Below are 24,495 nucleotides of genomic sequence, written 5' to 3' on the forward strand. Positions count from 1 at the left end.
TACATTATTAAATTCTACGTAAAAAAGTGCCTGTATAATGTTTTTATTTCAAATCTGTGTGTGTCTTCTATAATAATGAAGATATGAATTTTTTTAGATTTCGCTAAAATGTCAATTTTTGTCTGTAAGTCGAAAACAAAAGATGCGATTTTAACCAATATTATTTTCTCAAAAAATGAGCCCCAGAATGTGTTACTCGTTTTTGGCTAAACATCTTAGTTTCGGAGATTCCCTATTCGGACATCCAAAATGCAGCACCCTGTACAGTTACGGGATTACAATTTCGGGCAGTATTGTCATTTTCGTAATGTAAACTCTAAAAATAACCTTTACAATAATAACCTCATATTTACTCTTGTCAAGTTTATGTAAATTTGACTTATTTACTATCAAAAATAGTGATTTGTGGCATAGTAGCGGGTAGGCAGCAGATCAAAGCGATGATTTAATTACACTTAGTTCAACTAATAAATTTCCTAAGATAGACAAATTGTTTAATTAACACTATTAAAAACAAAAAAAAAGTTTAATTGGCAAATGTCAGTCACGATGATAGTAAAAGGTAGTTTACAGTGAACTTTTGAAAGTGACAAAAAAACACTGCCCGAAATTTTAATATTTATTAATATTTTTTTTTAATCTTACCAAGAACTGATACTTATACAGTGTAACAATTTTAAAAGTTGCAATCGGCAATATCTGGAACTGAAAAGGTTATTAAGAATCGCTCAAAACTGTTTCGGTGGTTTCTAGGAGGAATCAAAATGACATAATAAGTGGCGCACCTCATCCCCCTTAAATAAAATAAGAGAAAATGAACATTTTTCTTCGTTTTTGAATAGATAATTGAAAAACAGCTCTACTAAATAGGCTGTTGTATGACATTTTTGAAAAACACTTATGAGCTTTCCAACGATGTATCACAAGTAAGGTAGTGCCATTTAAAATTTTAAACTTGAGTGGCTGTGGTTTTAAGGGTGGGTGAAGGTGCGTCACTTACCAGTGTCATATTGATTTCCCCTAAAAACCAGCGAAACGGTTTTCAGTGATTCTCAATAACTTTTTCAGTTCTAGAGATTTTGCTGCCAATTGCAAGTTTCAAAATTGACACCCTGTATGTTAAAATTACTCCTAAAATTTGCCTGTAGAAACCGTTTTGACCTAGGACTCATAGTTTTCAAAATATGACTTTTTATTAAAAAAAAAAAAAACTAAAAATGGCTCTGTACCCGAAACTATAACCCGGAGTGACTACGAGTTTGTGCCATTAAATAGATAATTTAAAGTAGATTCCGATTTCTCTTTTTTGCACTAAGTTTTATAGTTTTTACTTTACTTTAACATCAACTTAACTTTAAAATTGATCCATATAACGTTTTTTTACATTTCTAAAGACTCAAAAAGTGTTTGTTTTTGGGATCAGAGTCTTTTTTGTTCTCCCAGTTAACTCGGGTCACGTTAGTTAGCCCAAGTCGGGTTATGATAAGTTAACCCAAGTCGGGTTAGGTCAGACGAGTCACATCAAGTTAACCCTAATATTTTTTTAAGTTCTTTTTTTACAATCGAGCTGTAGGACCCTTATAATTTTATTTGGAAACATTACAAGAATCAAATAGTGAACAGTCGACGCTAAAAAAAAACTGTTCTGATATAAATTAATTCAATATCTCGGTTAGTTAGTCGATAAAAAAATCTCAAATTATGAAATTTGTTTCTTTATTTTCAATCCTATTATATGATGTAAATTAAGTTGCATTGTATAAAAAACATTTTAGGGGTGAGTTTTTAAACTAAAAATAACTCTATCGTATAACCGAAGGGTTACACGAAGATACAGCTAAAAGCATAGATTTTAAAAATATAAAATGAGATAGGTAAACATTTTAATTTCTTACATACACTACCAATAATAAAAGTTAAAGTTTATTCAGGTTGTTTTGGCTAAACCCCACATTAGAAGTATTGGGAGTTCTAACAGTGATATTTATCTAAAATTTTGACTATAGCCATCATCGTTTAAATCCTGCTCAATGAAAATATTTTCAAGATGGCAGTACTTCCGGTTACATCGGAAATGAATATCAACTTCGTTATTTTACTTAGTAAATTATGTTTTTAATTGCGTTTTTGAATTACTCAAGTGATTTTGAGAGAGTTTTTATCAGACTTCTCTATACCTAAATTTAACCGTTTTTGAAATATTTAAACTTGTTTGATTTTTTTTAATTTGCATCTTCCTCTCCAAAAATCGATAACTCTGCCATTGTCAATTATTTTTAAATCGTATTTGGGCATATGAAAAAGAAAGGTTAGATCTTTTCTTTCGTGGTTTTAAAATTAAAAACATAATTAACAAACCTCCAAAATTTAAGGTTGCGTTTGGGAAACTTCAAATACCCCTAACTGATTTCTTTTAAATAGAAGGCCCCATTTTTTTTACTAAATGAAAGAGAATTTAATTCTGCATCGATCTGTATCAACATTCTTTATACCTAAATTTAATGATTTCCAAGTTATTTTAACTTTTTTTTACAATGAAAGAAATTATTATTACTATCTATGGTAGTTTTCGTATAATTTGCCAAGGAAATATTTTTCAAGTAAAAAACGCCAAGTTTTTTTCACAATTGTGTTATTCTTTTCGTAAATACAAATTAAATTTATTTAATCTGAATTTGAATAACTTTAATATTCTATTTTTTTCTTATTGCTATGATAACCTATGCTAAAGGCTAAAGTAGCTATGGCTAGAGTTCCTATATTAAAATATAGGAACTCTCTAGCTATGGCTAATAAATTTCTCACAATACAAAAAAGTTACTATAACTTGAAAACTATCAAACATATGTATAGGGAATAAATGCAGATCGAAGCAGAAGTTCTCCTCCATTTAGTGAAGAAAAAATTGGGGTGTTTTATTTAGAAAAATTGAGTTAAGGGTATTTGAAGTTTCCTAAACGTAACCTTACATTTTGGCGGTTTCTTAATTATTTATCCAATTATAAATATACCAAAGAAAAGATCTAACCTTTCTCTCTCGTATACTTACCCAAATACAACATAATAAAAAATGGTAGAGTTATCGATTTTTGAATAGGCAGATTCAAATCCAACAAAATTTAAAAATGTCAGTTAAACTTAAGTATAGAGAAGGCTAATGAAAACTCTCTGAAAATCACTTGAGTAATCCAAAAATTCTATTTAAAATAACAAAATTAATATCCACTTCCGGTGTAACAGAAGGGCCGCCATCTTGAAAATATTTTCAATGAGCAGAACCTAACCAAAAATGGCTATAAACTAAATTTTAGATAAACATAATTGTTACAACTCCCAATACATCTAATGTAGGGTTTAGCCGGAACAGCCTGTATATACAAAAATCTTGCGGCAAACTTGTTTTAAAGTTTACGTTTAAAGAGCTTCTTTCATAACACTTTTTTAAACAAACAAACAACATTTTAAAGTTATTTAAACATGACCAATTGAGAGCTTAACAAAATTTTTTCTTAAGTTTTTCTTTGCTTAAGTTTTTAATAAGAAAGAAAACTAGATAGGTAGGTTAAATATTTGGCTTTTTTTACTTTTTGTCAGTTTTTGCTACATTACTTACTAAAATTCTTACTTTTTGAGTTATTTTTTTTTCTTTTAGAAACAGAAAAATTGCAACGGCACGACTCGAATTCAAGTTCTTTATTTGCAAAAATAATAACATAATACTTAATGTTTAGTATTCTAACAAAATCATAAGTAGTTATTTATTATACAAGACGATAAAGAAATTGTTTATCTACGAGTGAAAAGGTTAAGTTTACGAGTGACGAAGTCACGAGTGGACTTTTTTCACGAGTAGATAAACAATCTTCATCGTCGTGTATAATATTTCGTTTTATTTTGTACTTATCTACCAGAATTTCTTGAATATAAGCGGTAGATAAAAATTACTTTATTTCACTAGACGATAAAAGACTACTTTATCTACTGAAATTAGTAAATAAAAGCTCTCTTTAACATTGAGTACAAAATAAAATTTATTTTTTGGTTCTTGCTTTATCACGTCCATAATAACACAATTAAGAGCAAGCAGAGCAAAAATAAGGAATATTTGCTCGGCTCCTCCGCCATTTTTAACTTTGTTAATCCTTTCATCTGAGAAACGTCAGAATCGAGTTTAGGTTTGGCATTCGTCTTCTATTCATTATTTAATCCCAACCTCAACTTAATTAAAAATAATGAAATTAAGTCCACAATTCCCGCAATTGCCCTCTATTAGTCTCGTTGTCGTCCTTATGATTTACGGCAAAGTTGGTACGACCTCAACATCCACGTATGAATACAAAATTAAGACTTAAGCAAGAATTTATGATGTAAACACAACCAAAAGTGATCCTGCTACTTTACAGCATTACCTTAAGCAAATGTTTGGGCAGGCAGTGCGACCTCCATATTTATCTCGCTTCACCCTTCTTTTTCTCCAAATATTTGCGAGATTTTTTCGAAATAGCGCGTTCAATCCGGTCCCAGTTGAGCCATCATACGGGACTAGTGTAAAAAAGCAGAGGAAATGATCGTTTAAAGCCGTCCCTGGAGGGGGATTAACCCCGCATTGTACTCGTATCGCAAATAAACCAGAGATCGGACTCGTTTGTAAATAATTATTTAATTAAGGAAAAAAGTTAATGGGGCGTGGTGGCCTGCACTTGGGGTTATCGCCAGGATAACGAGATGGGGGTTGGGCATTTAAATCTTCTTTAGGGCGAAGCTCCATTACCCAACCCGCAAACAATAGAAATTTACTTCTTTCGCCGTTGACCTAACTAACTTTTACTTATTTCGGCACATACGAATTACACAATCTGTATAACGCAATTAATTCGATTTTTCACTAACAGGGAAAAAACAACGCTCTTTGTCTCGTCGAAATTGAATTCCATTTGCGTTTCACAAAGAAAATTTCTTAAAGTAATTTGACTACGAAAGAGCAAGTATTTTATTACGTTAAAAGGCTTGCGAATCGTTATTTGCGGCGAAACATTCTTGAGATCGAGTTGATCAAGGCGAAACCAGCGCGAAACTAATCTATATTAGGAAAGTTTGCAGAAATTGTTATTGCCGCGAGGATATGTTTTGGCGAGAGATTAATAACTACGGTTTCTGGACGACTTACAGCGCACAACGCGAATCCATCCATCTGCCCTTGCGGCATTTATCACAACGACGAAGAGATGTACGTGAGATGACGTCGATTAACAACACGAATCTTGTGGGTGAAGAGACGTAATGAAGTTTCGAAGTTGCATCAACAGCGGTATCCTAATTGCTTCTATTATGGAGAAAATTCACACCACTTCAAGCAGGAATTTTTATCCAAACCAATAAACAATTATAGCACAAAAACCATTTAAAAACACAACAAAAAATCCTGAAGGGTAGGTCAAATTTCATCAACAACAGCAACTTTGCACCAACGTACAGGGTATTTCACATAATTTTACGAGGCCTAGGCCTGTAAGATGCAATCAATAATATAGTATATTCCAATACAAACTCGATTACAAATTTTGAAAAATTGGATAATTTTCTCTACTTTGTTCACTCTTTCAAACATTACAACGTTCTTAGTTAGTTGGTGATTAAGATAGATAAACTAGAATCATATTCATGCCGTCTCTTGATAGAACAAATGATAATTGTTTCTGAAAAACTGCAGTTTATGACTATTAATGAAACAGTGATTAATTTGCCAACTACTGTCATGGGTTTCCAAAAATTAAATAATTAAATGTGTATTTTTTGTATCCAGTGTTTTGTGTTTTTTGTATATTTGGGTGCGTACATTTAGGCGCAAGCCTCGTAAAATTGTGTGAAACACCCTCTATTAAAATAAAAATACATAAAAAATATTTAAAAAATCTCTTATTAAAAAAATGTTCTAGATACAGGGTGTGTCAGAACTCGCGTCCTAGAGAAAAATTTTAGGTAAGATACCATGTTCCTGGTATCTTACCTAAAATTTTTCGAAAATGCTATTTGTCAAAAAATATTGACATTTATTTTTTGACATTTCACATTTTTAATGTCTATTTAATAACACTGATAATCTTGTATATGTTTTTTATAATTATTTAGTTTAACTACAAAAATTTTGCCAATAAAAGCCTCAAATAACATTAAACAGAGTTACAATTTAGGATACAGCTTCCTTGTTTCCTCTTTTAATATCCTATAGCAAAAAAACTAGGAAAATTATTTTTCCAGTATAAGCAAATAGAGTCAAAGTGTAAAATTTAAACTCTCATAATTTTGAAATTTTTATAGATAAGATTTTTTAAACATTTTTCCCATGTTCTTGATGATATCTTATTTTACATGGCATTTTCTCTGGAGCGCGAGTTTTGGCGCATCTGTATAAAAGAAGAACATTTTTGCTTGCAGCTTAAGTTTTTAAAATTTATAAAAGCTTTAGAAGCAGTAATAACACCACAAGTAATGCACAATTGCTTTGCTTAGTTGACTGCCCCAAAGGTGTTATAAATTTTAAAAACATAAACTGTAACAGGGCCGTACCCAAGGGGGGGGTTTAGGGGGTTTAAAGGGTTTTTCCTAATATTTCAGAATAGATAACATTACAAAATTTGGTACCTTTATATGTACACCCAAACAAATGCCAAATAACAAAATTTTTAATCAGGGGCGTCCTAAACGGTAAAACAAATTTAATTTTTAATTTTTATGCTGTTTATGGTCTGTAACATAAATTTTTGAACCGATTTTTACTAAAAATCCGTAAATTGTATCGGAAAAACACAAAAGACTTTTTTTTATGAAAAACTATGAAATTTTGTTGCTGAAAGTGGCAAGAAACCACAGGCAAAATAGTTAGAGTAAATTTCTACCCTAATCCCATCTAGTTTAGGAAGCACCTAATTACAAATTTCCACATTTTATTTTTGTACTTGTTTAGGTGTATAAAAGTTATCATTTGTAGCAAATTTTGATTTTTTTTTCTAAAATGATTTCGGAAATATTGAAAAAAAAACTATTAAAAGACGCACCCCTTGCGTAGCATTTTTCGATATATGTTCATAGAAAATTTTTGTTTTAAAAATGAATATTCATCTCCTGTTTAAATTTGTAACAATAAAAAGTATTAAAAATTTATTTTATTTTTTGTTACTTTTGTGAGTTAATTTGTATTTTTTATGTTTAATTAGGATCTCTTATTTCAATTTAAAATAAAAACGTGTACTTAGAGATTTTTGCTTTTTAATTCGTCTTCTTTAATTTCATTTTCATGGACCAACAAGAAACCCCCCCTGAAATAAAATCCTGGTTACGGCCCTGAACTGTAAGAAAAAATGTTCTACTCAGAAAAAACATACTTTTTGTATTCGCTTCCAAAAATAGCTGTTTTAAGGACTCATTTGAGTCTCTAAAATGAGTTTTTTTCTAGATTCAATAAAATAGTAAGTACGTAAAATTTTAGGTACTCATCAGTCCCCAAAAACAGTTTTTCCGGACGAACAAGTCAATTTGGTTATTATGATGGCAAATTTTTTTAATTAATATTACTTCCTTGAATATCATACATTCTTTTTTTAACACCCTGTATTGTATTGTATTGTTACAAGAATTACTTGCGTATGTAAAATTTCAACTTGTTCGGACAACAGGAGAACTGCCTTAAATAGCGATGTTAAAATTTCAACCCTTAATATCTTTATTCCTGTAAGAGATAGAGGGTTGGTTTTTCCCTTTAAAACCCCAACAACCGGTAAGATTTTTTTCTGCTCTATCGAATTAAGTTGGTTTTACAATTAAAGTCCGAAATTAGATAATTGTTAATAATTATTGTTGATTGTTTATAAATTATTAACTAAAGTAATTATTGTTGTATTGTTACATGAATTACATAAGTATGCAAAATTTCAGCTTATTATTATGTATAATATATAAAAAATATAAAAGCTTATTAAAACATTATCTAAAAAAAATAACACTTTGTTGTCTAAACATGATAAATATCCTAGAATTTATACATTAATTTTTGTCTTTGTCTGTCCACTATTCGTGTCGCTAGTTTTTAGTGTTGCTCTTGGTGGTTTTCGTCCGCTTTGTAGCGGCTTGTCGCGTCCCTTTAACGAAATTATTAAAATCGTCGGGAATAAGTGCGGACAAGAGATTAAATTTGTTATGTGGGCCCCCGACACAAATATTTCGCTGCGGTTGCTGAAATTCCGAGTACGTCGAAGAAGGGGTTTTAGGGAGGATCGAAGGGGATAGGAAAAGGCCACGCGCGCGTTCGTGCCGACCATGCTAAGCCGATATGAGGGAGGGATTTGCCGTAATGACATTTTAAGTTTTGACTACTTCGTTCTGAGTAACGCCAAAGTACATTAGGGCGTGGAATTTTTAAGATTCTCCCAGTCCGATGTTTGAATAAAAACAGCTTATTTATACGAGTCGAGGGAGATTTTCTTGTAAGTACGTCGCGAGGTGTCTCGTTTCCATTTCTGTGATAAATTAGAGATTTCAAAATTAATTTGTTATTCCCTTACACGCGCCGTGACTGCAACGTGGAATTCCTAATAGGAACGGGTGAGTTATGTATGCTTTTTTCTTAGGATTTTATTAAAAATGGACACTGCAAAATTCTATCAATTTTGTGCACGGGAAATCAGTTTCCGGCTTTCAGATACTTAAATATTCATGCGACGAAATTGGCAACGTGCTTTTTCAAACTTCAAAAGCTATAACGTCCTGAATTAGTAAAGTCTTTGAAGGGACCTAATTCGCAAAGACGGGCTTAGCTGAAACAGATTCCGATTCCTTCAAACAATTCCACGACTTCCATAACATCAAACCTTCTCTAAAGTTAATCTCTTTTTCGAAAAAAAAACACTTTCATATTTTAATATGCCTTTAAAGCACTTTTTAAGCGTCAAAAAAATGTTATAAACATACATTTTCGAGTAGTTACTTTACTGCTTCTCTACTGGAAAATGATTCACTCTTAACACTAATTCATTCTGTATTAAGGTCAAGGTGTGTCATTTTTCATTAAACTCTTTAATGTCTCTTGAAACTTAATTAGTCACGTCGTCAGTATATTCTCCGTTATCCCTTAAGTTTTCTTTGTACCGATTAAACGAGACCATTTGTAACCAAATGTTCATTTTTGTTACCTCAAAGAAGGAAATGACAGTTATCGCAACATCTAAACGTTCATTTCTAAAAGCTAGTGAAGCTTTGCATACTAATATGAAAAAGCCTTCTTCCATTTGCATAAAAATTTACATATTCGTTTCATTTCGTAAAAAAGTCCTTTTAATAATGTTCATCAAGCGCCGACCTATTATCTCGCAAAAGTGGATACAGAAAAGAAAAAGCAAAACAAACTCATTTAGAATTTATTTCAACATGTAAAATGTCTTTTACATAAGCATCAGCATTTTTGGGTTCAACAACAAATCTAATATTGCTTGCCAAAAAATCAATAAAGTCGGTACATCTGGAATAGGATTTAACGATCCCTATATACAAAATTATACAAGATGGCTAGAATGTAGGCACAGAATTTTATTAATTTAAGAGGCTAAGCCTCTTATTGCCTCACCCAATATACACTATACAATAGGAAACTGTTGGTGTGTCTAATAAATAATATACAATATCATAAAAACCTAACCTAACACCGAATGTTGATATGGTCACCCCCACGGGAGGCACGGGGGCAAGATGCAAGCCTCGCCGCCGTAGATGAACGGGAGGGAGTACCTCCCATGCCGTCACTTGGGTCTGGGGGGCGGCTGCGGCGTTGAGGGTTGTCGCGGAGGCAAAGTCCGACTGGGCACGGGGGGCGGCCGCGTCGGCAATTGCGCTGGTACGGCGAAACCCTTCAAACCTGGTGGCGGCGCCGGAGGCGGTACTCCTGGCGGTAGAGCAGGCGGTGGATACGAAGGTGGCCCCCCAGTTGGGGTAACCGAACCGGGTTCGGGGCTCGGAGGCTGTAGACGCGTCTCAGGCTCAGCTCTGGCCCCCCCTAGAGGTAGTTTAGCCCCCTTACGCTTCTCCCCTGCCGCCACGTACGAGAACACGCACAGAACGGAGTAGCAGATTTGGTCGGCCTGCAAAACACCCCGAGAAAATTTGAAGGGGGCGAAAAGAAGGCTCATGCAGATGAGGGAACGAACTCATGAATTCTCTGTGTCATGCAAATGGAAGTTATCCGGTGAAATAATAACAACATCTCGCTAGCCTATAACATAAACGGGGGTGTAAAACAAAACGGGAGGGTGTGGGGGGAACAAACAACGAGATATTTACCATTGGAGACTTGTACTTGCGCTGGATTACTTGCCGAGTTTTGGGGTCTGCAAAAACAAAAAGGTCACAAATTGCGCACTCGAAGTGCTCTAATAAAGCTTTTTCACTGTTTAAACACTAACAACTTAAGCTCCGGCGCACTTTAAATTTAAATTTTATTACTTTTATAGTGGATTTCGCACTTACTACGACGAGAGGAGATGTGCTGAGTTTACGGTCCTATTTCGTCGCATATTAGCTAGATTCGAGACGAGAAATAACTCTTTAATTGCAACATCGAACAAATTCTAATTCCAGCACATATACGCAAACAAATGTTTCACCTACATATCTATATTGCAATAAAACATAACTTGAATAAAACTGAATTGTGCTATTGAAATTCCAAACGTAATTACATTTGTAAAAACGAGAAACACATACCAACTAAATTTTTTGTAAAAAAAAAAACACCGCGAGGTATTAAAGTTTGTGTATCGAAATGAGATTATTTTCACGTTCCGACTAAAATCAATTCCACAAGTATTTCGCTCATCCAAATAATCCCGACCACAAAACAAATTGAAAATGCTTCAAAAACGCTTAAATATTGAATAGGATACTTACTGAACTCTTCGATGACGAAAATGCCGCCCTTTTGCGTGAAACACTTTCTGATGTGGTCAATCCTGACGAAAAACTGTAACACATAGTTTGGTAACGTAGAGAACATCGAGACAGCTAAAAGTAGTACAAGGCAAAGCAAAATAGAAAGTCATGCGGCCATCGCGTGTCATGCGTGAAGCTCTAGGCAACTTCAGAGATGGTTTGCTCAATGTATGATGGGCCTAAACAGTAGATTAGTATGGTTGTGTGTGTGTAGATGTGTCTGTTGTGCAGGTGTGAGTTGCCATGCGGTCCCCGCCAGAAGCAGCACTCTACACTACGTTTAAATGCGAACATCCTCCAGCAGCATTCTGAATCGAAACTCGTGTCGTTAGAATTTTGGACTTGCTTTTAAAAAAATAAATTATAAAATTAAATTTTCAAGTGGTGTTAGGAAGGAACTAGGTGAAGGATGCAGCAAATCAACTACAGGAAGAAGCGCTAACTAAACAAAGACTAAGAACTAATCTAACGATCAAATTAGACCAGATTTGTTATATACCTCAAAGTCCTGCCAAGCAGCCAGCGACCGACGTGGACAGATCAACGGAAATAGAAACCAACAGAACACAACATTAGTGACGAGTTCGTAACCGACAAGGACCATCTCAAAAGTTCCTAAGCCTCAGCTTTGGGATCATCTCGAAAGTTTTTGACTATCGAGAAAATCCCGTTGCCAAACATGACCACTCATCGACATCGATATATAGAAAAAAGAAAAGTAAAGAAAGAAGAAGAGAAAAAAGAGTTGACAGCATCCAAACATTCAAAATAAAATCTCAACGTCGAGCTAGATCTTAAAAAGACTTATTGCACATCGAGCTGCATGCACACTTATAGTTTTTCAAAAAAAAAAAGAAAAAAAAAAGAAGAAAAAAACTACTACCTTCATTAAGAGCCTCCGACCGCCTTCCTACCCTAAATCTTTTAATCAAAAAAAGAAACACAAAGATGGCACCGAGCGAGTGGCAGAGCAAGTAGAAAAGTTTGAGTGGTCCTTGCAGACAAATGCACATATCACAGCGCACCCAACAACACAAAACAAAAAGAAAAAAATTCTCAGAGACCAAAGTGAAACCTCATTCACTTTGACCCCTTTCTCTTTACATCAGTCTCTCGTCTCGTCTTAATCTTTAAATCCTGTATCACCTTGCTGTTAGCGAAGAGCAATCCTACCCCCTCCATGCAAACCTGTAATAACCCCCCTTCCCCGGTGCTCATATCCTGGATCGGGAACTCCCCACCTAACTCGGGAGCACTTCCGGCGACCCCTCCCCGCTCCATCGCATCCTTAATGCAGTAATACAGCTGCTTGCACTGGAAAAACAACATTGACCTAAAAACCCCAAAACGTATTATCCTCACCTTCTTTGTGTAATATTTGTGGAGTTGAGTCTGTTGGCCGTTGCGACGCCACAAACACAAAACTTTGTTTTTCGGACTGTAAGTCATGTTTACGAGACGTTCAAACCACCAACGCTCGACTATCACTCCAGAGACAGAGCGCAAGACAAGGCCGTCGTCACGAACTTCCATAAAACGTAGCTCTCCACCACCATCCACCCCTTGATGAACTGTAAAGCTTTGGCGGTGGAGCAAGCGAGATCCCAGAGGCTTCAAATCAATATCGTTGCCGTGCTACAATGCGACAAAACTCAATAAAACACAATTTTTTTGTCTCAATCACTCACCAAATTGTTGATTTGGTCTAGAAGCAAGTTAACTTCTTGACTATAAACCAATCCGATGTGACTCTTCCCCAATAACCTCCTTATCTTGCGTTTAACTTCCGCTTTGTTACAATTCAACATGACCAAAATGGCAGTCAAGTTATACAACATGGTGGCTAGTAACTTGTCTTCTTCGTGTTCCAGCCGTTTTCTCTCAGTATCACTCAACGCTTTATACCGTTCCATCATCTCCCGTGGTCCCTGATCCATCCCGATCATGTCCCGTTCCTGCGACACCGCATCCAGGAAGGCGTCCTCCCAAAACTGCATCTGGTCCCAAAGCGAGGACCGATCCTTCCCGATCAAGCCTTCAAAAAGGTAAGTCCGAATAGCATCAGGTGACGGCGACGCCGCCGTATTGACCATGTGCCCCCCATGGTACCTAAACCCGGTACTCAAAGAGGATTTACTCGACCAAACACTCGCAGTCCTCTGTTTCGGTAGTTTGGGGAACTGGAACAAAAATCCAAATTGGATTGGGTTGGAAGTCACCCGAGACAAGTTCGTACACCGAAGCTGACCCACCTGTAAGGTTTCGACTTCGGTGTCGGACACTGTAGACCTGAAGGACGCCTGTGCCCCTCCTCGGTTTAAGCCACAAGCAGGACCCGTGGTGATCGACCCCCCGGATGGCGAAACCGTACCTCCGGACCCTTGCAAAGTCCCCTCGGCCTGCCACACACAACACAAAGGTCAGGCATGCACATGCAAAGCCTGATACTCACATCAGAATCAAACGAGGTTAGTTTGCTCAACAACATGTTCTTCTTCTGCGTGAGCATGTCTTTGAACATGTCGGCGGTTGACTGTTGACTCTCGGCTTCCGATTCTTCGCCTTGGATCAACCGCACTTCGGGTGCTTCCGCTTGCGAGGACTTTCTGGAGGCGTCCCAGTCGAGTTGAAGGGAGGAGCGGGGGCTTTGAGGAGACCGGGGACTTGAACTCTGAAAAATATCCTCACTAGAATCCCAAAAATCATAATCTGGACTTACTTGAGTCAAATCCGTTGAACTATCGATGAGTTCTTTGGTCCAATAGTGCGTATGGGCGATTTCGTGCAACTGAAAGGCTGAGGCCATGCCACCTAGCCCATAGTTGCCGTAAGTCACTTCAAGACCGTGAACAACGGCTTGTAGAACCTTCAACATGCCTTTCCAGACCGGTTTAGGCACACAAACATCGTCAATGTGATCATCCGGAGCTATTTTCTTATCCAGTGTCTTGTTCAACTTACTCAACACGAAATTACGGTACGACTCATCCTCCATCAATTTCTTCAACCGGTTTAGTTTCAACCAACCCACACCCTCACCCTCCAAAACTTGATTGACAACATCTTTCAAAAATGCCTGGTTTTCACTGTTAGTAGCAGATCGATCTACTGATTGTTTCCTTTGAATGTCATCCTGGCGTCGAGGTGTATGTTTGATAAGAGGACTTTTCTCAGCTAGACCTCTAGGACCACGAGGGAATGGTCCAAACATTCCACTTTTGGTGTCTTTGGCTTTTTGTTGCTCACCAGCTTTGCCTTGTTCTTTTTTTCCACCAAACAAATCAGAAAACATGCTAGTAGTACTAGCGGCAATTCCGTTCAAATCTGAACTAATATTTGAGAAAAAGTCACGACTAGCACCAGAAATGACACTGGAAGTTGCTACAAGAGAAGTTGAACTACTTGTAGAGTCTCGACGCGAATCTGGTCCCGTTTTACTGAAAGAATCCGCCTAAAAAAAAGTTAACTCAAAAAAAATAAATTTTGAGACTGACAGTACCCGTAGTAATCCCTTTTTGGTCACCGCTTCTTTCGCACTTTTAGTCAAATCGCCTAAAGTCGATTTTCCAACATATGTCAAGTCTTCGAGAGTATTTTTGCTAACAGCAGTCGCCGTTTTGCTGGCCTCAAATGCACTTTTGCCCGCTTCTTGCACACTTTTCGACGCCTCTTCTGCTGCTTTCTTTGCATGAGTGGTCAACTGAAACTCTCCATCATTTGTGAAACCTCACCATCCACACAAACCTTATCAAACGGTGCAAAAATATGACTTTCCTCCGCCTCCGACAATTTTTCTTTCGCTTGCAACTTAAATTTATCCATTTGAGCCAAAAGCCCGTCTTGGCTACTTTGACGAGTCGTCTCGCGGACTAATTCTTTTGCTTGTGACGCAAACTGTTCAAAGAGTGACCCTTGGGAACCCTGTCTCTGCACACCAATGGTACTACCAGCCGAGGAAGGGGCTGGGCTGCCACTCCCAGAAGACCCAAAACTCGAAGTCCGAGCCAAGACATTCCCAATGCTTGGTTGTTTCTGCAAAATGGGGGTTACAGGAGGGACTGGGGTGATGGAACGTCGGGTTTTCCGGGGGGTTCCAGGGCGTTCTTCACTGGTGGTGCTTCCGGGCGATTCAGGTTTGATGGTGTTCGAGCTCATTATGGTTTTCGGCGTTGTGGTGGAGTTGGAGTCAGATTCGTTTTCAAAACTTTCGGTTTCTTTTTCGGTGACTTGTTCTGTTTTTTGGCGACCAAATTCTAGTTCTGAATCGCGGTTAAAAGAAGGGGAGCTTAAATCGGATTCACTGCTTGAGGAGGATTGCGGGGATTCGGTTCGGTCTGGAGGGGGTTCACCATCAGGATATTGCAACTCTGAGGGGGGTCTGTAGACTGTATCAACGTCGAGATTTGACGATAATGACATGTTTTGAGCCGAAGCTTTTCTCTGTTCTTGGTAGGAAGAACACCCAGGAGATAAATCAGAAGAAACCATTTCTGATACAAAATCGCTAAGTGAAGAGTAACTTGAGCTTGTGCTTTCCGCTCCTTCTGAATCTGAACCACTCTCATCAGTTGGTTGGTTTTCTTGATTTTGTAGGCTTCGCAAAGCCCCATTTAGGGAACTACCGTCGTCCCAAACGGTAAATTTAATGGGTTCTAGTGTGTGTAAGTACCATTTTGGCTTGTCTCCGATTTGAGTTGGGTCCAAAATTCCGGTATGTACCCTCTGGAAAGCCACATTGGTCGGTGTTAACGACCACTCTGCCAAAAATTCAACGGCTTGTGTCCTCGCAAACCGATTCAAAAATTGTGTCGTACGTGGCCTTGACCGGAGAAAACTATTGATTTGAAAGGCCACAACCGGTCTTGGGTACAACCTTAAGGTCCTCGTATGTTCGGAAAAATTCGCGAGAAGGTTATGCGAGTTGAAAAACCGCACCATTGCTACTCTCGTCGCAACATCAACCGAATCAACATCGTTGCCGTAAATAAAAGGGTTGAATCCGCTTGGGGGGGTTGGTGAGAGTGACCTTTGAGGAGGCATAGGACTTTGAGGGGTGATAGAAAGTTTGGGAGAAATAATAGGGGAGTGCGTAGGACTTGCTTCCGGGGATTTTTGGCGAGAAATACTAAAACACTCTTTTTACTCAAAATTTTTTTATGGGGAGAGTACCTCAAAGTGTTGGGTGTTGGTACCGGGATACTTTCTCTTCGAGAGGGTTGGAGTTGGCTGCTTGAGGCACTTGGAGTTGACAAGCTGCCCAAAGCCTGGAAAAAATGAGTTTTTGAGGACGAGACAAATGTGTGCAACTAGCATGCAATTATTGCATCTAAAGTTGGCTCTATATCGTGCTCTACAAGCATACTAGTGCTTAGTATAAGAAAAATAATTACTCCAGTGCCAACTTGATCCATAAGTTGCATAGCCTGAAGTGAATAGACAAGAAAAGTTTGTGAGTTAGATAAAATAGAAGAGAAAATATTGAAACGTGTCGTACCTGTTTGAGGTGGTTTTTGAGAATTGTGCCTTCAGGTTCTGGTAATGGCGGTATATCTTGACCCGAGGTCAACTTGTTTGAATCTAAATCTACAAGCCAGACGTCGTCTGGTAGCTTGAAATTCTTTTTATACATAAGAAAACTTGCTGGAAGTCCGATAACATAAGGTGTGGGCGCTAATAAAAGCTGCAAGAGTTAGAGTTAGAGAAAAATCCACCTGGGGTTGGTACTACCTGTTCCGCGCAACTCATACAAGTCGGTAACAGTGGTATCACCGGAAACATGTACTCTAAAGGATAAATCATAGTTACAAAGGCCATCACAGACATACAAAGAGCATTGTAATCTCTCGATTGGAAAATAACTTTGTTTTCCAACAGTATTATTGTTAGAACTTTTAGACACGTTTCAACTCCTTTAAAAATAAATCAGATTTAGCAAAAGTTGATCCAGACTTTTATTTATATTACCTAACAGTTCCAAAGGCAAATGTAAAGGGAAATCAGCAAGGCTAAATCTCGTGTGACTCGGCAATGCAAATATCAACGGTTCGTAAACACTCGGCGACAAAACTTCAACATGAACCCTAAAAACCCGGATTAGACTTTCTCAAGACTTAATTTAATGATTACTTGGTTTTCCCGGGAATTGGGACAGGAGCCGAGAGTAATCTCAAGATCCACGTTTCAATTTCCTTTACATCATGTAATACAATTGAGGAGGCACCTTCGCTGGCTTGGCCGGTGAGGACGCTCCACACACTATCCCTGAATCAACTCAATTAACCCCAATTGTGTGTTGGGAGGAAAAAACTCACCTCGCGACCTGTTTAGACCCTCCAACTCGTCTAGGATTAGACGACTCGTTACACGCATCTATCAACTTTTTCAAAATGAAGAGACACTCCCGAAACATCGAGAAGAACGGATGGTGTGAGAGAAGGCATAAGGAAGTTAGGGAATGATTGCGAACTTTTTGACGCCTGCGACTGGCCCTCGGCGAGGGTGAATGACTTCCCCCGCTTTCGGAATCATTACTCGGGGCTGTGACTCCAAGTCTGGGGGTTGAAATCGTGTTTCCTGCCGTTTCCGAATCCCTGCGACTCGGACAATCTCTTTCTGAATCGCTGGGGCCCACATTACTGCTCCTATAATCACTAACCACCCCCGTAAACTCCAACCCTGACCAAGTCTCAACCCTACCTCGAAAACGCCGAATCCGAACTCTTCTCCATACTCTTCCTCCAGGAATCCCTCCTCAAATTCGTACTCGCCCGTCGCCCTCCAATCCCCACCGCCCCCGAGATCTTCTCCACAGGGCGGTAAAAGTTGACACAAATACCATACCGAGTCTTCCCGGAGTCTTTATCAGTGAGAGTGAAAACAAAAGAAGAGGCTTCACGAAGGGCCGTCCGTCGAGGGCCGACAGAGGAACACCCTTCGGGTTGACAAAAATAAACCATGTCGAGAGGCATGGGAAAATCCTTGTGGTCCTGGATGGGGTAGCGACGGAGAAGTTCGGGGGCTTGGATAGGGGGGCTGGTGCTCTGTCTGGCGTTATTGCTAGGACGTGCCCCGACTATAGCCAAGTAGTCTATGAGTCGGGGACACAAAAATTGCCGTTCGGCGTCCAGAGACATGGCGAGGTCACCTTGGGGGACTCGATCGGGAGAAGAAACTCATCGTGTTAACTGGAAAACAATCATGCTTGAATTATTTGAAGGAAATCGATGAAAGTCAACGCACGCGGAGGCTGTGACGCACGAAATACTAATTAACTCTCCGAAAGCTTCAATAGCAGGTGAAGAAATTGCTCGAAGGAGCTTTTTTCGGTTTGAAAACCTTGATCTAGTTTATTGCGACACAGAGAATCGATCCACTCTCCACAAACTCTAAACGTTTCTACTCTTATTTATGAAAAACATTTATGAAAGCTTTCCAACTACTTGTGATAAAACAGAATGGGTTTTTATACTTGCTTATTTTTGCTTTTTGATTACAAGTAGACACAGTGTCGTTTGTCACAAGCTGGAAACACGTTTTTTGAGGAAATATGCGTTAGTGGAGAAGACGTCGTAGGAGTGAGCAGCTGTTAGAAATTTGATTTAAATGTTGAATTGAAAGGTTTTTTTTTTGTGCTTTGAATTGGAATAAAAATAAACTTGAACTTTAAAGAGGCAAAAAATTGAATTCTAGTCTTTAGAGCTTTCTAAATAACTGTTTCCAATTTATTGCCTTTCCGTTTTCTAGCTTGTTCATTCTTTCTTCAATTTATTTCTATTTGCATCATAAAATGTAATAGAAATATCTATTTTTAAATATTTTTTTATAAGAAAAGTTAGACCTAATTTTGTTCATACCAGCCACAAAATATATAAAATTTCTTGATTTTTTGAGACATTTTTTTCTAACGTCCGATTTCATAATTAAATTTTAAACTAATGTTGGTTTCAAATGTTGCTCATAGTAGGTAACTATTAATTCCAAATAACATTTAATATAATTCTTCAAGTAACATGTATTACAAAGTTGAGCTTAAACGGTTATAATTAAACCAAAAATGTAATAATTTTAGACTATCAATTCAGAATAACTATTTTTGGCTTATTTATCATTCGTGTTATCATTTTTCATGTTATTACATACGTTTCCAATGCAAACATGTGTACATACTTTTCCTCATTTGACTTTTTATCAAGTAATAATGTCACCACCTCTAATACTACCTTTAATAGCTTTCTGTTTTATATTTTGATTAAAATAATACAACATAAACCCTTTATTAAACCGTATTCCTAATTTGTTACAGAAATATACAGGGCGCTTTATAGAAAACGGCGGGCGCTGTAGATTTTTTATTTATGGCCCCATTTTAAAAATAAAAAAAATAGATTATGTAAATGGCTTTTGATATAGTTTGATCTGACAATTTTAGAATTTTTCTAAATGTCATAGTATATTTTGGACTATATTCAACTTTCTAATTTTAAATTATTTTTCCATAATATCAAAGGTATTAGCAGTTTCTTGGTATATACAAACACTATATACAAACATGTGCAATATGTTCTACCTTTACTAAACAATATTGTTTAAAATAAAAATTACCAAAGTTGAAAAAAATCAATAAAAGATAATAAAATCTAGTTGCGTGGTGTACTGGTGTTAACAAAATAATAATAAAATAAATTAATCACACTATATTAGAAGTTTTTCTAATTTGTTAAGAGTAGCTAATTATTATTGTCATTTTCTTATTAAAAATTGGAAAAAATATTGGCAATATTTTCTTTCACTGGCATTGTTTTACATATTTGATACGACCATGCAACTAGATTTTATTAACTTTTACTACAATTTTGTAACTTTGATACTTTTTTTAAACAATAATTTGTAAAAATTAAAAAAATATATAAGTTTAAATTTAAAATTAGAAAGTTGAATATGACCCAAAATAAACTATAACATTTAGAAAAGTTCTAAAATTTTCAGCTTATAAGTACCATATTAAACTCCATTTAATTCTGTTTTTTAATTTTTAAAATTTAGCCATAAATAAAAGTTCTACAGCGACTGCCGTTTTTAAAAACCACTTTGTATATAAAAAAAAATTAAGACAGATATAAATTAACGAAATTTGTAACTGCAACTAAGAAAATGGAACTTCCTGTTGTAAATGAAGGCTTTATTATTAGTATTATTATTTATAAAAAACAAACCTATGTGCAGAAACAAGTTAATATTTGTAATAATTTATAACTTTTTAAACATTAGTTTACTAAAACTGTCTATTTACTCTGTTTATTCTATAATTAACAGATGTTTTCAATTTCCTCAAGATTTATACGAAGTAATATAGAATTTTAGAATTACTTTCTCCATTGATATTTTTTACTTTTAAGTGAGATTAAAAATTTTAATTTTTTAACAATTTACATTTAACTTAAATTCTTCGTATCGAATCTATCTTATAAGTTTTATGTATTGGTAAATAATGTGAAAAAACAGTTTTTTATGAATCTATTTCTGATATCGATTCTACTTTTCGTAGTTTTTCTGGTTTATTATTGGCATTTTTCGGGTGAAAACCTCATTTCCGAATTTTAATAGAACCCATCTTCCTGTTCAGACAGCATAAAATCCCCTCTTTAATATTTTCCGGAAATAGGTCACATCTGTCCGTGAAAATTTAATTACCAAGCTTTTCCTTCGCAGCATGACCTTCGTCTGACTGAAAAGCTCTTTGTCGAATCCCAGCACCCACAAAACTTGATAATAAATAGTCGACGTTAATGAGGTTTTCATGTATGACGTGTATAAATAAGCTGTTAAAAGCCCGAGCTTTTCCAACCACTGAGCATTTTCCTCGTAAAAATTCTAATCCATGCTAATACACACACAAAGTAATTCCACCTGTTCGCAAACACGACCGACAAACTGATAGTTTATCGGCGTATGTGGGCAATTATCACAAACCTTGACCGGCCATTTCCCCTTAAATGTAACAAAAATTGTTGCAACAAGTGTCAAAATTGCGCAAATTTCCCCCTTCCAGAGGCGTCAACATATTGATCGCGTCTTAAGATACTACGTACAATAATCCGGCATTTTTCCGATCGATAAGCTCGAAATTTGTGCTAAAACCCGGACTGAAAACTTGTCCCGACTTTTCCGGTTGTGGACATTTAGACTTACCCGGATTTATGAAGGTGTGTGCTGCTTTTGCCAAACCATGTCAATGTGTGCGTGCGAAGACACTCGCTTTCTGGATTTCACTGAATAAATGATCCGGGTGGTGAGGCATGCGCCGAGCTGTGCGTCGCGACGCCCAGAAAACCGATTGATTCGGCGACGATTAGGTAAAAAAAATGAAAGAGGAGGATATTCATTATGCGATTATTGAGGTGTCAATGGCGGTGATTATTAGAAGATTTCACTGGCCGCCTACGTGAGGTGTACGAACAAGGTTTAATCAAAACTGACGACGACGAGGGTGGGATGTGGGCGAAATTGGGGACTTAGCTCCCTCAGCATTGAAAGACTTGCTCAAAAGCCTATTTTTACCTATTTAACAGCTAGAAGTTATTGAAAAATAATGTTAAACGTTCTTCAAAAAACTACACTATTCTAAAAAATTTTAAAAACAAAAATATTTTTTAATTTTCTTGGTGATTTTTAAACTGCTGTATCTCTATAAAAAATGGTCGTATCTAGATTTTAAACAAACCATTTTAAAGCTTCATATTTCTAGTATTGAGATTTTTTAGCAGAAAATTTCTCTGTGCTACGGTTATCACGCAATCTTAAGAAGTAGTGCAAGAAAAAAAATTGTAATTTTGTTTTGTTTTTGTTTTTGGTCCACAGACTGAGGATTTTTTTTAGTTAAATCAATGCATGGGTTAATAAACCTGTTTATTCAGTTTTAATATGCTTTTTTTTTCTTTATGTCAATTTGTCGCTCAGATATCTAACTTTTAATGAAAAACGATCTTTTTGTCTTTGATTATCGATATCTCAGCAAACATAATATGTAAGGGTAGTTTGAAAAACTGGAATAAACGTCCTATAAGATCCTTTGACGATTTTCTTAAAAAAAAATACCATCAACACTGATTTAAAGAAAACAGCAAACAGTAACTTTTTTTGTTGTTTTAGTAAAGCTATCACAAATTAACATTGATGAGGACATTAATGTGTCCAGTTTTTTTACAGCGTACTATATCTCCAATAGCCATGTAAAATTTTTAATCAATCCATCAAATCGTTTTCTCGGACCGATTCATCAAAGTTTTACAAAAGAATTAAAGAAACAATTGCACATATTTTTTCTGAATATACAGAGTGTTCGGTCCAACTCGCCCCTGCTGATAACATCTAAACTTACTTCTTTTGTAAATATTTAAGTAATAATATTCATTCTTGACTTTCTTAATAAATGTATTAAATTTTTTTAGCACATCCGGTGTTGCCGGAAATGCTACCAAATTTAGTTTTTCAAATGGAACACCTATGTTTTTTTTCCTCCAAACAATAATAATTGACATGAAAATACTGTAAACCACTATTTATTACATTTTGCGTAACACAATGCAATCAAGAAGCATCTTCAGTCTTAGAATTGTATAAGGAAATTGATCGCGTAGCCTGATTTTTAATTTTAAAGGAAAGGTGTGAATAAAAAAATGCTTGGCTACAGTTAAATTGTTGGTTTGACAAATCTAATTTGTCAGTTGATGAGAGAGTTCTCTTATGGATTTTTTTCGACTGATAACAAAACATTCAGATTTCTATTTTGTTGTTCTTCACAAAGAACCACAGGTTTTTTAGTTTTAAGAAGCGAACCTATTCGTCTCAGTTGTTTTTCAATTCGACTAAATTTCCAACGATTTGAGTATTTTTCTCTATACTGTCTTTCAGCTTCCGCTCTATTTTTATTGCACTTAAAAACCACTTCAAGCTTATCTACCAATTCGTTGTAATTAATATCATCCATTATTAAAGATCTCAATAAGATTTATTGTCAAACTAACAATTAAACGGTAACCAAGCATATTGCTTTTTGAATGAATACCTTGACAAGTAAAATCCGCCTACGTTGCAAAATTTGTAATAAAATTCAAAAATTTTAATTGTTTTCTGAGTGCATTATGTAAAGTAAAATGTAATAAATAGTGGTTTACCGTATTTTTCATGCCAATTATTATTGTTTCGAGCAAAAAAATATAGGTGTGAAAAACTAAATTTGGTAGCATTTCAGGCTACATCGGATGTGCCAAAAAAAATTTGATGCATTTACTAAGAAAACGAGGAATAAATAGTATTATTTGAAAATATAGTTTTTGAAAAAAAAAGGAAGTTTAGGTGTTATCTGCCGGGGCGACTTGGATCGAACAGCCTGTACCTTCATTAAAATTGTTATTTGTAAAATTTAAAAAAAAATCGAAAATTTGAAATCGTCAAAATTTCAGTATGAGTTCTTGAATTTTTTACATCCAAAATAGGTGTTTCATTTTTTTTTTAATTAGGTAGTTGAGGAACAAATGAGTGCTTCTGCAACAAGTGCTTTATACTATTTTTTCTATTTTGCCGCTTTATATCATTTCATAGATTAAAAAAGGAAAATTTTATTTTATTTTTTTTTCCAGAGAATTTTGCGATGGTTGGCGACATTTATGTGGAATAATTTTAGGCGGCTGTAAAAAATAAAAATAATTCTTATTTTCACATTTGAAAATGAATTGTGAAGAAAGTCCGTCACTAAAATTAAATTACGCCAACGACTTATTCTAGCACTCAAATGACGTCATTTGGGTGCTGGAATAGACTTATTCTAACACCGAAATAGAAAAAAGCGCTTATGATACTCAATTTTTTATTAGCAAAGGTCGGTAACTCAACCAGCATTACCTACTACAATAAATTGACAAACTAATACACCTCAAAATTGTAATAATTTATCGGTGTTTTCGGCGACTTTTTCTAGCTAGGGTGAGGTATACCTACATCTGCCCTCGTTCTACATTTCAACAGTAACAATTTGGACTTCTTGCTATTTTAAATTTTTTGACATTTGAATTTGATCAACATGCTATGATTACAAAATTCACTAAGTAGCAAGATTATGTACTTTTATCATTTTTTATTGAAAAAATGAAAGCAAAGTAGAAAAAATCGTAGGTATATTACAGTTGTTTTATAAGACTTATGTTGCATCTAAACAAGCTAGCGGCTACTTCAAACTTTATTAATTGATTAGATACATTTTCTTGTTTCCTTTTTTTACTTTTTTTCTGTAACACTTTTATATGTATTAAATGTTTTAATTTTTTTTTTATAAGTACTGTAAACATTTTTAAACATTCTCTCTTATACTTTTGGAAATTTAGATTTCTTCTCAAACAATAGGTGAGAAACGCAAAAAAAACACTTGTATTTAAACAAACTTTATTGTTACCTTATCTCCACTCTTAAAAATATTTAAACAATGCTACATATTACAATAAATACAAATACTTAAATCTAATTTAT

The 24,495-nt window shown here is 35.7% G+C and overlaps 1 protein-coding gene across 4 annotated transcripts; it reads right to left on the reverse strand.

Moving 5' to 3' along the window:
- Positions 1-9,396: 9,396 nt before the first annotated feature.
- On the reverse strand, positions 9,397-21,270 carry LOC123004934 (MAP kinase-activating death domain protein). 4 transcript variants are annotated; one of them, XM_044398473.1, is made up of 21 exons: positions 21,163-21,270; positions 17,671-18,158; positions 17,286-17,615; positions 17,101-17,235; positions 16,939-17,054; positions 16,702-16,883; positions 16,469-16,654; positions 16,365-16,397; positions 16,144-16,238; positions 14,719-16,099; positions 14,474-14,674; positions 13,694-14,425; positions 13,427-13,645; positions 13,227-13,373; positions 12,663-13,154; positions 12,337-12,609; positions 12,121-12,288; positions 11,474-11,482; positions 10,933-11,005; positions 10,327-10,373; positions 9,397-10,127 (listed from the first exon to the last, which is right to left on the reverse strand). In XM_044398473.1, the coding sequence occupies exons 2-21, from the start codon at positions 18,105-18,107 to the stop codon at positions 9,789-9,791; spliced, it is 5,595 nt and encodes a 1,864-aa protein (XP_044254408.1). In that variant the 5' UTR covers positions 18,108-18,158; positions 21,163-21,270; the 3' UTR covers positions 9,397-9,788. The 4 variants fall into 4 exon arrangements, with proteins under 4 accessions (XP_044254408.1, XP_044254407.1, XP_044254409.1 ...); XM_044398472.1 differs by having other exon boundaries at positions 17,286-17,624; XM_044398475.1 differs by having other exon boundaries at positions 9,997-10,258; positions 17,286-17,624.
- Between the last annotated feature and the right edge of the window lie 3,225 nt (positions 21,271-24,495).

This window comes from Tribolium madens, unplaced genomic scaffold (genome assembly GCF_015345945.1).
Source record: "Tribolium madens isolate multiple individuals breed KSU strain unplaced genomic scaffold, Tmad_KSU_1.1 Scaffold_20;HRSCAF=117;Tcas5.2_LG4, whole genome shotgun sequence".
Classification (NCBI taxonomy): Eukaryota; Metazoa; Arthropoda; class Insecta; order Coleoptera; family Tenebrionidae; genus Tribolium; species Tribolium madens.